This window comes from Aethalodelphis obliquidens, unplaced genomic scaffold (assembly GCF_003676395.1).
Source record: "Aethalodelphis obliquidens isolate GAN/ISIS:26980383/991018 unplaced genomic scaffold, ASM367639v1 scaffold38, whole genome shotgun sequence".
In the NCBI taxonomy this organism is placed as follows: Eukaryota; Metazoa; Chordata; class Mammalia; order Artiodactyla; family Delphinidae; genus Aethalodelphis; species Aethalodelphis obliquidens.
Genome location: NW_020837982.1, coordinates 16,595,912 through 16,611,840, shown reverse-complemented (window position 1 = coordinate 16,611,840; position 15,929 = coordinate 16,595,912). Strand labels below are relative to the sequence as shown.

General features: G+C 49.1%; 1 protein-coding gene across 1 annotated transcript in view; it reads left to right on the top strand.

Annotated features, from left to right (window-relative positions):
• The first annotated feature begins 1,948 nt into the window (after positions 1–1,948).
• FBXW10B (F-box and WD repeat domain containing 10B) overlaps positions 1,949–15,929 on the top strand; it is a 38,897-nt gene continuing 24,916 nt past the window's right edge. Inside the window, exons 1-8 of the mRNA XM_027130970.1 lie at positions 1,949–6,165; positions 8,090–8,266; positions 8,998–9,117; positions 9,299–9,502; positions 9,608–9,735; positions 10,428–10,550; positions 13,753–13,862; positions 15,487–15,687. Of these exons, the coding sequence (XP_026986771.1) occupies positions 5,661–6,165; positions 8,090–8,266; positions 8,998–9,117; positions 9,299–9,502; positions 9,608–9,735; positions 10,428–10,550; positions 13,753–13,862; positions 15,487–15,687 (1,568 nt within the window). The 5' untranslated portion in view covers positions 1,949–5,660. The remainder of the gene's footprint in view (positions 6,166–8,089; positions 8,267–8,997; positions 9,118–9,298; positions 9,503–9,607; positions 9,736–10,427; positions 10,551–13,752; positions 13,863–15,486; positions 15,688–15,929) is intronic.

Genomic DNA, 15,929 nt, shown 5'->3' with positions numbered 1-15,929 from the left:
GTTGATATACATATTGATTAGGTTGATACCTATATTGATTAGAATTTTGCAGTCCTCAGCCAATATCTTTTGGGTTTAGTTATTCAGTAAGTTATGCATCAGTAGAATTGTTTGCTAATGTAGCCCACCTTATGGCCCTTTATCCACTGCACACCATGAAGGACTTTTCAGTGGCAGAGATCAGGATATACTATGTCAGCACTTCCTCTCTAATGATGCCCTCTAGGGGGAAAGCGAGATCAGCTTGGCTGGGTTGTTGATTGCTCCTTACTTTCTTCCCCAAATGCTCACATAATATTTGACAAACCATTTTAGAATTCTGGTGTAAGTTCACACATCATCTGCTGTTTCCAGAATCTACCTTTTTCTTCTTTTAAAAAATCAAGACAACGTTGCCTGTCTTCATCCTCCACCATTCTCCCTAATTTCTCAAAATTTACTGCCTGGATTTCAGTCACGTTGGTAAACTGTGTCAGTGTCGTGAGATGTAATTCGTTTAGGCCACACTCAGATTCATAAAAGGAACCCTTTGGGTGTCTCCTTACCTGTTTTGAACTTCAGTTCCTCTTTTTGTCCACTCACTTTTGGTTTTAAGACCTTTCTTCTCGAGATAGAAGATCAAAGCAAAATTGAGCATTAGCATTGCCTTAAGCGATGGGCATACCTTTTTTCTTCCCCTGGGTCCAAAAACTGAAAATCGCCTAAAACAAACAAAATAAAAAATTAAAAAAGATAACAAAGGCCAATTTTACGCCCTCTGTCATTTTCCCCAAGCTGTGTCAGTGTGTGCCACTCTTCTGGATGTCCCACAGAAGCCTCCACGGTCTTTGGCAACTCCCTAAACATAGACAGGAACATATAATAGCAGATGCAGCTGATCCGACATTCCAGAGGTTCTGGATCCTCTTTCCTCTTCACACCCACCGCTGGCTGCCACGTTCCTTCACTGAAGTTTTGCTGAGGCCCTCGGGTTTCCTCTAAAAAGCTTAGGTTTGGGGACTTCCCTGGCGGTCCAGTGGTTCAGACTCCACGCTTCCACTGCGGGGTCGGGGGGCTCTGGTTTGATCCCTGGTCAGGGAGCTAGGATCTCGCCTGCCTTGTGACGCCGGCAAAAAATAAAAATTAAAAAAAATTTTAAAGCTTAGGTTTTTAAAGTTAATGATGAGTAGGGAGGGCTTTGGCATTTTGAGGACCGTTCCCCATTTCTTACCTCATTTAATCTTTGCAGCCCTGTGAGATAGGGAGTATTTTTCCTGTTCTATGGAATGAAAATGAAAAGGTTGGCGGCTCAGAGAGGCAAAACTTGGTCAAGGACGCTCAGTAGGACGTCCTGAAAAAAACGTTTGTGTTTATTTCTAAAACGAGGTTACATTCACAGGTTCTGAGACATGAACATCAGTGGTTCTCAGAGTGTGGCTTCCTGACCAGCAGCATCGGCACCACCTGGGAACCTATTAGAAAAGCAAATTCTCGGGCGTCAGCCAGACCCGCTGAATCAGAAGCTCTGGGGCAGTGTTTTAACAAGGCCTCTGGGCGTTCTGATGCAGACTTTGGTTTGAGAACCTCTGTCTGCCCCATCTACTCTCTTGAGTCTGTTCCACCCTTCATACCAATGGCAAGTGGCCGTGAGTTTCCGAACAAGCAGGAAGTCACCCGACCTCTTTGAGGACCTGGCCGTGTCAGCCAGGTCAGAACTTTTCTGTGCTCTCGTGTTTCTCCCCCTCCCGGAGAGGGAGACATTTCTAGCCAATGCCCTCGTTCCCCACCTGCTTCTTTTTTTTTTTTTTTTTTTTTTGTGGCGGTACGGGGGCCCCTCCTTGTTGTGGCGTCTCCCATTGCGGAGCACAGGCTCCGGACGCGCAGGCTCAGCGGCCATGGCTCACGGGCCCAACCGCTCTGTGGCATGTGGGATCTTCCCGGACCGGGGCACGAACCCATGTCCCCTGCATCGGCAGACGGACTCTCAACCACTGCGCCACCAGGGAAGCCCCCCACCTGCTTCCCTTTAAACCAAAGGGCAAATGGCAACTGGAAACTCCACGATTTCTCAGGAACGAAGACTTGTCTCAGTTAACTTTGCCAACAAGTGTGACACCACCTGATGGGCAGGCGGTGGCTCAAACACGACGGTTTTCCCACCTTTCCTCTTGAGAACGATCCTAGTACAGCTTTTCCCATGTGATCAAGTGCCTTTGCAAACACATTACCCGCCTGTGAGCGAGGTGGACTCACGATCTCCATCTACAGAGGCGGGCAGCCGAGGGCGGCAAGGGAGTCGCGGGGTGGAGGTATGTTTGCTGCTCCGTAGCCGAGACCCTCCTGCTCTGCAGCCGGAGCCCTTCCCTGATTTCCCGCCATCTGACCCAGGTCAGGTGCTGGGTGGGAACCAGCAGAACCTCAGGTGCACGTCGTTGGGCAGGACAGCGGAGCCGATGAGGGTACAGCAGCCATGCCTTCTGGGGCTCGCTATGCCATGCAGGGGGCGGGCAGAGGAAGTGAAGGTTTGGGGGCGGTGTAGGCTTTAATCAGAGTCATGAACAAAACAGAATGCAAAGGGCAGAAGGCAGCTCGGGGACTGCGTGGAGCCTGCAGGCTGCTGGTAGCTTGGATATTTGAGAAATCTCCAGATGTACGTCTCAGCACCAAAGCTTTCCTCTGAGAAGTGTTTTCCCCTCCTGGGTCTTACTCCAGCGAGACCTGTTTGCCCGCCTACCTCTCTGGGTACCACCGGCGCCACTTCCCCACCACTGGCTTACCCATCAGGCCGTCGCATCCCGCCATCCGCCAAGGTCACATTCTAAACTCTAACATCCGATCTCAAATGGCTCCAGTGTCCCTGCCTGAGCCGGCTGACATGCCGTGTGTGCACGTGTGTGCGTGCTCACACCTGTGTATGTGGGATGCAGCAGCAGCAGAAGTAACCACCAGGCTTAGTTACACTAACGAATGTAAGCCTCACCCTGCAGGGCACTGGTGATCACACATCTTCTACAGAGGAGGAGAGATGGGGGCCCAGAGGGGCCGAGGGGCTTGCCCAAGGCCACAGCCCTAGTAAGAAAGCAGCAGGATTCCAGCCAATCTCTGACTCCAAGGCTGAGTTGGATTGTAAAACTGCTCCCTTGAAGTATGTCAGCTTCACAGATGAAAATCCTCATTTATTTGGACCTTTAGGAACAAGCTATTGTATTTTCAGCTTGTAGCATTTCTGGGGCTAATGTGCCCCCTTTTATACTCAGGTGCTTTGGGCCTCCCTCCTCTGTCTGGCCTTCCTGGTGGGTGAGATGCTAATCCACTCTGGCCTTTTCTCCAGGCATCTGTCAGTTAGAGGAGCTTGAGCTGTTAGCACTGACCTCCTTCCCGGCCTGGTTCCTGTCCCCACCCCCACTCTTTACAAGACCTTCACGGCCAACCAACCCAGCGATGACTCACGCTGCCTTTCTCTATCGGTGCCCGGTCGCCAGACGCGGGCGCTAGACATGCTCACGGTATTGCCAACCTTTTGGTTTAATGCGGGGTAGTAATAACAACACCAAGAGCAGAGGCAACTGGCCTCACACATTTGATCTGATGGTAGAAGGTAGCGTAATTTCCATCATCTGCCTTCATCTCCTCCTTCCTCATCATCAGTAAGATGGAGAAACTGAGGCTCGGAGAAGCCAGGCAGGGAGCTCATGATCGTCCAGCTCCGTGGTACCAGAATCAGTGTGTGAACCTGGTCCCACCTGAAGTAGAGTTGTCTCAGTGTGTCCTCAAAACTCTTTTCTGGGTTGTCCTACGTTTGCAAGGGCATTTTGGCTGCGGTGGTGAGCTGAGGGGCTATGGTTACGTAGTAGTCTTTTACAGTCATTTTTCCTAATTTAGCAGTATAGCTTTATTAGTTATTTTGAAAATTTTCAAACCTGTGAAAAGCTGAAAGAATAGAATGATGAACACTCATATGTTCTTCACCCGCTTCACCAGTTATTAGCAGTTTGTTGCATTTGTGCTCTCTTTCTGTGTATGCACATATACACACTGAATATGTGTGTAGTGTGTGTGTGTGCGTGTGTGCGTATTTTTCTCAGACCTTTTGAAAATTATTTGGAGACACTTCATTGTGAGTACGTCAGCATTTAGGAGTGATTTTCAAGCTGTTTTCTGTGGACTCTCTGGGTTCTCTGGAGCTGCTGCTAATTTAAATTTTGTGGAGTCTGAAGCTGGTGTAAGACAATGTCTGTCATCTTTGGCCTCTGGTGTAGAGGTTTTGTCTTCAGAATAGCCCCGTGGCTCTCAACAACTGCCCTGCTAACAAGTCAACTTTTGAACTTATAAATTTGTACTAATAGACTGTCACTATGTCTATGTTGCATGTTGGGTTTTTACAGAAGATATAATTTGCAAACAGGCTTTTGTTACTAAAAAGTTTTGGAAATCTCAGTGAGCCCCTGGTCTCCTTCTGGGTCATCACTGACCATCTTTCGGGGGCCCCGAGGGCCGTGTGTGCTCACGTGTTTGGCTGTAATGGCCCAAGTCACCACTTCTGAGTGGATCCCAAGGCAGTGCTAAATGGTAATGATCTCATGAAACAGGTAAGTCACTGTCATGTCATTTTTCTTTTAAAAGCTCCGCACATACTGTTTCTTCCCATGCATCTCAATGTCTGTACCTATGCATGTATAAACATCATAGTGGACATTGATTATGCGGCTGCCCAGAATAATGATCCCAATGACAATAATACTGATGACAGTAGGACGATAGTTAGCATTTATTGGGGGCTGAATATGTACCAGGCAGTCTTCTAAGTGCTTTGCATATAATACCCCATTTCATCCTCACACTGCCTCTGAAGTAGGAACTACTGTTGTTTCCATTTTACAGACGAGGAGACTGAAGCATAAAGGGTTAAGTAATGTGCCCGTGTTCACAGAGCTAGTGAGCAGCTGGGCTGGGGTCCAAACCCAGGAGTCTGACCCCAGACCCCACACTCCGCTCAGCTGTGCTTCCTCCCAGATACCTGGGTTGGTGTGTGATTGAGGCTAGAAGTCCCCAAATATATTCTCAGGCCCACAGACATTTTTTTCCACCAGGGAGTTTTCCCTGCAGAGGTTTCTGGTTAACCTTCTGAAGCAGTTAAGTAACAAATATATATTAAATATTTGTGTTTTCACTTTGATGATGAGTTAAGAAGATGACCATAAACATATTCAAGATCATTCTAACCAGCCATACACAGACGTTTCCATCTAATTTCATATTCAGAAATATTTAAAAGTCACTCACAAACAGCAACAATGGAAGCTCAACACCAGGCTCCACGATGTTTTTTTTTCCCCCTTTGAAAGGGGTCCATACATTATTTAAATTTGACTACCTCTCTTCCTGTTGTTCTACAAACGACATGACCGGCTCTTTCAGAATATACAGCAACTGCCTCCTCCTGAGCAGCGCCAGGCTTAGGAGATTTACGGTAAAGGCATGTTTCCTAGGAGGTCGGTACGGAAAGCCAGACTCAACGGCAGTTTCTGGGGAGAGCAGCCTTCTGCCCATTGCAGCAGTTTCCTTTTTCTTTGGGAGGAAGAAAAGGCTCAATTGGGATATTTATCAGCCTCTCCTGTTCCTCTGGGGTTTGGTGCAGTTGACAACCGGCAAGGATCAAATGAGCGGGTCGTCTCGGGACCATGGAAAACATGGCATCGAGGCTCAAGAATGCCCCTTATTTTCTATGTGAGAAGGGGAACAATTCTGTCCCCGTGTGCCAGAAGTGTGAGACGTGTGTCCTGGCCTGGAAGATCTTCTCCACCAAAGAGTGGTTCCGAAGGGTGGGCAAGATGTCCCAGAGGAGGTTTCTAGTCAGCATCCTGCAGCAGCTGGATAGCTTGCATTTGTTACACTATTTTCAAAATATCCTTCAGACCACGCAGGGGAAGGATTTTGTCTACCACAGGTCCCGGGTCAACCTCAGCAAGAAGGAGGGGAAAATCATCAAGTCCTCCTTGAACCAAATGCTGGACAAGATGGTGGAACAGAAGATGAGGGAGATTTTGTACTGGTTTGGGAACAGCAGCTACCGGACGAAGACGAATTACACACTCTTGCTGCTGCAGGTGTGCGACCCCGAGTTACTGCTCACTGCTGTTGACGTCATCAGAGTCCTGTTTCTGAGAGGGCGGAACGATGCCTCAGGTGAGCGAGGCCACAGGTAGAGACCTAAGGGTCCCCAGAGACCAGGAGGCCAGACTTCAGGAGCCTGTCAAGGAATGGGAGGTGTGGACAAGCTTAGGTAGACGGGGATCTTCCAGATTGCAGAACAGAGCGCTTTGTCCTGACACCTGATCCTGTTGACCGAAGGAGAAGCTGCTGAATGGGACTTCCTTCTAGAAAATTCTAAAAGGACAAATGCAGAAGGAACTTTCAACTGTCAGGCTTTTCAAAGGGATTTCTGCCTCCCTTAGGCCCAGAAGTGGCGGGTCTGCGCCTCTGCTGCTTAATGCTGGGGCGGTTCCTGCTTTAGCGGGTTAGGGGTTGAAGCGGGTTTGAGAAGGTGGTAAGGGGGGTGCTCCTGAGTTGTCTTGCCCTTCGGTTTGCACTGCACAGAAACTAGGCCAAGAGGTCATTCATCCCACTGTGTTCCTTGCTTGCACATAAAGTCCAACCTCGACTTGGAGTTTATCCAAGGCTGGAGGTAGTGGAGGGGCCAAATAAGGCTGGGGTAGGCGTTCTCGATCGTCGCTTGTATCAGAATCACTGGGAGGGCTTATTAAAACCCAGGTGGCCGGGGTCCTCCCTGAAAGGTCCTGACCCAGCAGGTGCGATGTGGGCCACGAGTCTGCATGTCTAAAAAGTTCCCAGCGGATGCTGCTGCTGGTCTGGTGACCTCACTTTGAGAGCTGGTGGTCTAGGGTGTCGGTGACAAGGTCTTGGACATGTTTGGCCAGCTGGACTGGGGCAGCAAAAGCAACCAGAAAGGAGGCAAGGGACTGGGGGTTGCAGGGGGTCCAGTACGAGAAGCAGAGGATTAGCAGACTGGGACAAGGCTGGGAGAGGGCGTCAGATGGAGGGATTCAGAGGTTGAGCTCTTGAGGGCGGGGAATTCCTGCTGTCCACGAGACCTAGTTTGTGGTCCTGTTTGCAGACTCATAGAATCCCGGGAAAGTTTAAAGCTACGTGACCTTGGGGGCAGTTAGATCCCGTTATATGCCCTTGATTTCTTTGGTGTGTCCAGGAAGTAAAAGAATAATCATCTGGAATGAAGAAGTGGTGGAGAAAATCAGAGGATCCCATAAGTTAGATTAGAGATTGATCAGTCCAGCTCCTTCATTGTATAGGTAAGGAAGTCGAAGTTCAGGGAACCTGAGTGATTTGGCCGTGGTCACGCAGTCGCGGGGTTGAAAACCAGGCCCCCCATCCTGATCATCTCCCATGGGCAATGCTGGCCCCCGGACAGGGGCGGCAGGCTTGAGTAGCCTCATCTGTACACACAGGTCCTCACCCACCACAGGAATCAGCTCCTTGTATTAAAAGTTGTGTAAGTCCAGTTACGGGGTGTGGCAACCTTCCCCTTTTCCTAGGGGAGCTTCTCTCTTAAAAATTAAATTTTCTAGGACTTCCCTGGTCATCCAGTGGTTAAGACTCTGTGCTTCTCCTGCAGGGGGCATGGGTTCGATCCCTGCTGGGGGAAGTTCTGCATGCAGCGCGGTGCGGCCAAAAAGAAAGAAAAAAAATTAAATTTTCTAATTTGACTCAAGGGCATTTATTCATATCATTGAAGAACATGACGCAAAAGCTTCAGAAAAGCAGTCCCTCTTCCAGCTCCTCGCTCTCTCTCTTCCTCTTTCCCTCCCTCTCTCCCTCTCATTCTCTCTCTGTCCTCCTGTATATAGAGCTCTGATGCAGTTTGCAGTGCAGGTGGGCTGGCAAAGGCTAACAGAGGCTCTCTGTGATTTTTATGTAGAAACTCAGAGGCCCCAAATAAAAACAGACACAACTGGCCTGGTCCGCTTTGTGTCGATGAAAAAGAAGCCAGTAGAAATAACACCATCTCTCTCTACCACTTCCTCTCCACACACCTGTACGGAAGAGCCACTCATCTTGGCCTTTTGTTTTTCAGGGAACGACCCAGACCCCAAGGATGTGCTTTTCGTCCCTGAGAAAGGCCACACGCCCCCGTGCGAGACCTCACAAGTCTGCTGGGCAGCCAGATCCGGGCACACATCCTTCCCGTTCTCCAAAACTACAGGAGAAGCCAGCTTGCACGAAAATGTGTCGTGGGGAGCAACCGCTACTGGTAAGCCTGCTGGTAGGAGGAAAGCCGATGGGGAGGGAGTCCCGTGGAGACGGAGGGGCTGGTAGGGCAGCCATATCTGGGGAGGACAGAGGTGGGCAACTGACATTCCCTTGTCACCTACGAAGTGGGTTGGGCTCTGTGATATTTATTCCCTCATTTAATCCCACATCTGGTAAGGAGAGAAACAAGGATTAAAATCAGTCAGTGCGGGACTTCCCTGGCAGTCCAGCGGTTAAGACTCTGCGCTTCCCCTGCAGGGGGTGCGGGTTCGATCCCTGGTCGGAGCTAAGATCCCACGTGCTGTGGGGCGTGGCCAAAAGATAAAATAAAATCAGTCAGTGTGAGCTTAAGTCCCCTTTTGCCCCAGGCCGGAATCTCTCGGTCCAGCCCCTGACCTCTGGTGTGGGGGGATAGGGGGAGGGGCACCTCCAGAATCCAACCCACCAGGAGCTATTTTTGCAGCATTGGATTCAGTCTTGAGGTGGAAACAAAAGCAGTGGGGAATTGGGCCCTGACCTCAGGGCCGTCCTCACTTGGGTTTTGAAGCAAGACATATACACGGAAAAATTACGGGAAACACAAAACATAGATTCAGAAACGCTTTGTATACAGAAATTTTCAAGTTTCAAAAGTAGGTAGAACGGTGTAATCATTACCCACATAACCGTCATCCAGCCTCAATAATTATCACCGCCTTACCAATCTTATTTCCTCCAACCCCCTCTTTTGAAATTGCGACTTTTTCTTGTTGGGCTCATTTAGAGGAAACTCCAGACACCATGCCATCTCACCAGCAGGGCAGTTTGGAGGCCACAGACATCGACTTGAGCTGGGAACGTTGAAAACTGCTGGTGCGTTTGGTTGGGGAAGCTCTGTTTTCATTTTGGCGGAAGAAATGGCCAAACCCCGGTGGCCTCAGGGTAGACCCTGGTGAGCTCTGTTTTGGGGAAAGCTTTTGGCAAGGACTTGCTCTCGGCCTGGAGTCACCCCAAAGACGCCCCAACCGTGCCCCCTTCTCCGGCTTTCCTCTAGAAGGACAGTGGAAGAGTTCACTCCAGTATATTTCCGAGATGAATAGGCTGTCTTCTGAAAAAGCAAGCGTGTTCAAAGCAGGCTTGGCCCCCGCCGCCGATGTGCTGGTGGATCTGGAGGCTGTCAGAGAGCTGTCTTCTGGGGTCAGCACATACCGCGACTTCATCCGTCACCTGCCGGTCCATCTCTCCAAGTATATCCTCGGTACACGGGGCCTGTTGGGGGATTTCTCAAGACTCGCCCCCCCACCCCACCCGCCACCATCGCAGCGCAGTTGGGAGGTCCCCAGGTCCACCTCTTGTTTTCCAGGTATGCTGGATAAGAACAGCCTGAACAGGTGTGTGTTCGTGAGCCAGCACTGGGCAGTGCTGGCACAGCAGGTCAGGACCGACCTGTCCATGCAGTCTTTCATCCAGCACCAGATCACCGTACTGCAGGTACTTTCTTTGGGAGGGGACAGCTGTAGACCAGCCTCATGTCTGCACCAACCTTTCCATCTGCGGTAGACCCTGAGCTGGCCTCCTGCTGCTTCCTCAACTGCCTTTTTGTCCGGACTCCCGATATCCCCATTTACTCTCCCCTTGTTGGTGCATCTAGCAGGGATGACATGTATAGAAACCTCTTGGGAAGACAGAGGCAGAGCCTTTCCGGAGCCTCACAGAGCAGGGAACTTTCCCCAGGCAGCCATATTGCAGCTTGTGCCATATAAGAAAGCCTCGTGTACACAGATGTTTACAGAGCCACAGAGTATTTTTTAGGTTAAAATGCAGTTTTCCCTGGATAGTAACCGTCTCTGGTATTCATACTTCTGTTTCTTGCCAGAAGCCTGACCCTAAATCATGGGTTCCTGGTAGCTTGGATTTTTCCCAGCAGAGGGAGAGGAGGCCTTGAGCCAGGGGACATGCTGGAAGCTGGGAACTGCCCACCATCCTCGCTGGTCCCTCTCCGGATGTTTGGTGGGTGTTACCCTCCTTCAGCCAGTCTACACACACCACTGGCCTAGCTGGCCAGGCCCAGGCCTTCCTTGCCCAGAACTAACCCATCTTTCAGATCTTGCCAAACACTAGTTTTTCCCCTCCTCTTGGAGTGTAGGAACTAAGAGTAGCCATTTTCGGTTCTTTTCCCCCAGGGGTCCTACACCAGGGGAATAGACCCTACTTACGCCCACAAGGTTACTGTCCCAGTTCCTAAGATGGCGGATGACGGGAAGCACCTATGCGTGAAAAATCCGAAACGGAAACTGAGAACGAAGGTGGGTTCCAATGGCACCTGGGGCAAGCGACTGTGGGCGTCGTTTCCTACTGGCCATTGAAGGCTGAAGTCCAGACTTGGCCCTCACATACGGATGTCGGATATGGGAGGATGTAGGATGGGGCATATGACTGTAGGATATGGGAGGCTGTAGGTTAGAGCATATGGATGTAGGGTGTGGGAGGCAACATTCCCTTAGGGAGACCACAGTTGGGTGCTGTGTGTCCTTAAGGGGGTGACTTTCTCTCCTTAAGCCTTAACTACCTCTTCTGTTAAATGAGGGCGCTGATATGGTTGTCTTCTCAGGGTTCTTCCTGACTGCAGCTCCCATGTCAGGTCCTGTGTCCATGGCATCTGTCGTCTAGCGGGGAGCTCAGAGCCAGGAGCAATGTCAGGATCGCTGGGGTTTTCCTCACCACCTCTGTCCCTGCATTGAGAGGCTGCAGGGGGGTCTGTCGCTCGGGATTGAGGACATGAGGGCAGGGCTAGGGCCGGCCCCAAACGTCCAGGGTCCAGAATGAATTAAGCTTTCCGACCTTTCACTTCCAGGTTCATTCTGGTTCTAGGACGGAAGGAGAGCGTTACTTAGCCTCAGACCTCTCTACAAAACCTTGGGTAGTAACAAAAAAAGTGCCGTGTTTCAGATGGGAGACTCTGAGCTCTGGGTTCTGCCCATTCAGGCGTGGTGGTCGTTCTCCAGACCATTGGACTCCTGTCACCTCCTCTCTGCTCAAGGGCCTTCTATTTTGAAATATATTCATAGGAAGACTGTGCAGTTTCAATTAGAAGTTGAGAAAGAGAAGGGTCCAGTTCTTATGTCTGTAGAGGCCGTTCTGGTCACACAAAGGAGGGAGGGGGGCGGGGAGGGCAGCAGGATGATGGGACCGTGGTGACTCTGGGGGGTCCAGTCAATACTCAGGTCCAGCTGAGCATTGCCACGGGAGACTGTGCACCCCGGCTTCCCAGGCTGCCTGAGCTTTCAAGGGAAGTGAGAAATCGGAATTATCACGGGACAACTCTTGCTTTTCTTTAATGCAGGCAACCAATTAAAAGCATTAAAAAAAAAACCCAAAACTACATGGGCCAAAGAAATCACATTTGTGGGCCTGCAATTTTTGAAATCTTTGAGTTGGCCCCTCCACTCATTTTATAGAAGAAGAAACAGAGTGTCAGGCCTCCACTGGAGGGAAAGAGACATAAGTTCAAGGCTGACCTGCTCTTTCCAAGCCCGTCGTTCTGTTAAGTGTAACACAGCCAGCACCCTTCTTCCTTAGGTGATGTAGCTAGTAATTGCCAGACAAACAAGAACTACCCGGACAGTGTTTGCTGCTTAGAAATGTATAATTAATTTAAGAAAAGAAAGAGAAACAGGTAAAGGTATGGAGACCGGTAGGGAGGCAGTGGGACTCAGCAGAGAGCGGGCTGCTGGGAAGAGGCCGAGGCGAGTGGCGAGTGCTTCCGGGGGTGGTGGCTACAGCGGGTACTGCCTGTGCTTGATTTCCGTGATCTACTTGATCTACTTGGTCCTCACAACGGGTCGGGTGGACAGCGTTGCTCCCAGTGTGTGGGTGTGGAAATGAGGCTGTGCTGTTAGAATACTTGCCCAAGGTCTCCTGGCTGGTCATGGCAGAGCTGGGATTCGAACCCAGATCTTTTTCACCCCATCGACTCCACCGAGTAGCCTCCAGACTCTCAAAGCTCAGTGGGTAGGCGAGAGCCAAGGAATTCCAACCTGGGCTGTGAGAAGCCAGGGAAGCCTCGTTTAATTCACGGCAGGATATCAGAGCTGCCTGAACACGCGATGGGGAGCAGGCTGATGGATTCTTCTGGGGAGAGACTTCTATGTGGACGTCAGGACCTGGTGAAAGATCGAGAAGGAGGATGGGCTGAGGAAGAGTGGACGGGCATGGAAGAGAAGGCTGAGGTTGGGAAGGAAGACAGGTCCCCAGACACAGATGTCGTGCTGTGGTCCTCTTTGCTTTCATCATAAACTCACCTTGTCTTATCGGTTTCCTGTTAGTGTGATTGCTATTTCCTGCTTTTTGAGGTTGAAGAAAATGAGGCTGGGAAGAAGACTGGAACTGGAATTCCAGCTGAGTCATCTATACCAGAGTTTAGCATCCCTGGAGGGCCATAGCTACTCAGAAAGTGTGTGATGAAGGGAGGGAGTGGGGAGGGAGGGAGAAAGGAAGGAAGGAAGGAGGGAAGAAGGAAGGAGGGAAGGAAGGAGGGAAGGGAAGGGAGGGAAGGAGGGAGGAAGGAAGGAGGGAAGGGAAGGAGGGAGAGAGGAGGGAGGGAGGATGGAAGGAGGGAAGGAAGGAAGGGAAGGAGGGAGGAAGGAAGGAGGGAAGGAAGGAAGGAGGAAGGAAGGAAGGAGGGAAGGAAGGAAGGAAGGAGGGAAGGAAGGAAGGGAAGGAGGGAGGAAGGAAGGGAGGGAGGAAGGAGGGAGGGAAGGAAGGAAGGAGGGAAGGAGGAAGGAAGGAGGGAAGGAAGTGAGGGAAGGAAGGAAGGGAAGGAGGGAGGAAGGAGGGAAGGAAGGAAGGGAAGGAGGAAGGAAGGAAGGAAGGAGGGAAGGAAGGAGGGAAGGAAGGAAGGAGGAAGGAATGTTGGAAAGGGACAGGGAACACCCCTGTTGAGACCTGATAAAATTGATTTCCCCTCTCTGAGGCTCAGATGCATCATCTGTAAAATGGTGGGAATACTTTGTGGGGCAAGTGATGTACTTTGTGAGGCAGCTGTAAGGAGAAATGAAGGTTGCAGATGTATGAAAACTTTGACACACAAGTGCTTAGAGCGTGCAACAGGAATTTCACATGCGACTTGAGTTCCCACGAGTACGCTCTGTACTGTCTCGTGCACACACAACAGGAACTCGAAACCCCGGCTTCTGTGAAATGGGCACCGGTGACTTTATTTTGTGTGCATCCTGGTCGTGAGCTCATTTTTGGAAAAGTTGTGCTATCAGCAGCATCGGAAGTTCACAGAATCAGAGGTAGAAGAAGGGTCAGGACCTTCAACTCAGTATTTTCTCACCCAGGGGTTCCTTTTGCTCACGGGTCCCTCCCCATCACCACATAGCAGTGGCCACAGCCTGAAGAGAAGGAGCTCTTGGGCCCCTGTACCCTCGCCGTGGGAGAGTCATAGGGATGTGTGTCTGGGGTCAGGTTGCTGCCGTCCTTTGACTGTAAGTGTTCCCTTGTTAGAATGACTACAACCTGTGGACCGCATACCAGAACCAGGAAACTCAGCAGGTGCAGATGGAGGAGAGGAATGTCTTCTGTGGCACTTATAACGTCCGCATTCTCTCTGACGTGTAGGTACTGTGGTCAGAGCCCAGGTCTCCAGGGACCCCTGAACTACCCACACGGGCATCTGAGGACTCCCATGACCTTTGCTCACTTGGAAAGGCAGTCCTTCCTCACCTCAAGCCCCAGCCTCACACCCACATGAGATCCCATTTGGAGAATAGGTGCTTGATGTTTGCACCATTCTTGGCATTGGGTGGAGGTCGCTCTCCCCTTATAAATTTTCTGTACACTGACCAACAAGCTTTTGCACAATTCACAGGCATGAAATCTTTTTAAAAAATATCTTTATTGTTTAATTCTTATTTTAGAAGTAATATATCCTTACTGGAAAAAAAATCCAAAAAATGCCAGGAAGTGTATAGAGGAAAGGAAAGCTCTCCTACAATCTTGTCACATAGAGATGACTACCATTAATATCGATGTCTACCCTAGAACTTTTTCTTTGCCTCTATAAATACATATTTTAAATAGAAAGGGGGCTATGCTATACATAGTTCTGTAACCCACTCTGGCAAGGTACTGTGAATGTCTTTCCATGTTAAACATGAAAATGGTATTTATGATAACTACCTAGTGTGGCATCGTTTGAATATGCCGTAAGAAGACCCTTCAATAGGCAACTTTCTTCCATACTTTAGACCTAGGACTTCACTCTTTATTCATAAAGTTTTGTGAAGACCATCATTGTTCTATTTTTGTCTGTGAACCTTACTAACATTGCTTCTTGACCAGCCAGTAGGGGGAAGACAGAGCAGATGGGAAAAGGCAGAGCTGAGATTTTATAGATAGTATGGTGATACGTGCTCTTTAGAAGAGAAGGTGACTGGTTGAACTCTAGATAGGACAAATGGAATGAGGACAAAAACGTCAGGAATTGCTTCTCATATTTAGAGTGACTTTATATCCCTGTTTACTGAAACAATTCGATTTTAATCTGTGGTCCTCAAATAATTAACAATAGTGTCCCCTTTCACAATAAAAAAACTCAGTTTGGACAATAAATTATTTGGTCATCCTGCTCATATTTTATCTATTTGCTAATAATCTTATGATTGGAAAATTAATTCAACTCACCCTGTTTTGTTAGACTGTAAGCTCATTGAGGGCAAGGTCCATTCATATCTTATTCATCTATCTTTGTATTTCCCATTAGCACCTATTATCCCAGGACTTTGCCCCTAATATATGCTCACTGGATATTGGTTAAGGGAAAAAAGGAAAACAGCAAAAAACCAACAATGGGACATGCAGTGGGTACAGGGCTTCCCAAGTGTGTTCCTCTGAGGTTTTCCATGAAAAAAAGGTTTCCGTGGTCAAATAAGGTGGGAAATGCTGCATGCTCTGTTCTGTGTCTTGATGATTTATCATATATTAGCAGAAATTATTAAAATAGTTTTGCCTTTTGTGTTTAGGTTTTAAATCTGTTTGAAATGGATTTTTGTTATGGTGTGAGGTGGGGCTCCATCAGGAACCATTAACATTAGGCCTTGCCTTCTGCTATATCCCTTGTTGGAAGGCCCTGTATTTTCCATTATAGTATTGCTGCAGGTGAAAGGCACTGTGCTAAGTGAGTTCTAGGAAGGACCCTAACTCTTCTCTCCACGGATCATCCTTTTTCTGGCAACTCAGGTGGGACCGAAACAGAGTCGTCCACTATTCTGGGGGACATTTGTTAGCTGTGTCATCCAATCGGAAGATCCAGCTTCTGGACATCGTACAGATAAAACAGATACCCGTCAAGTTCCGAGGCCACACTGGGAGTGTCCGTACCCTCTTCTTGTGTGAGGAGGAAAACTTTCTCCTGAGCGGGAGTTATGACCTGAGTATCAGGTAAGTGGTCCAAGAAAGCTGTGCTCCCCAACCTGCTGAGGCCTAAATGCAGCTTGTGGAAAGAGCATGCATGCTTTTACCTTTTTGTATTTATGCAAAAGTTATCCTAAATTACACTGACTTTTAGAACAACCCACTTTGTTTTTGGCAAGATAAAAACCAAAAATTTGTATATTGTTTAAACTTTGGGTGAGATAGATGTATAGCAATTATCAGATCTATTTTCTAGCTGAAGGCTGTGA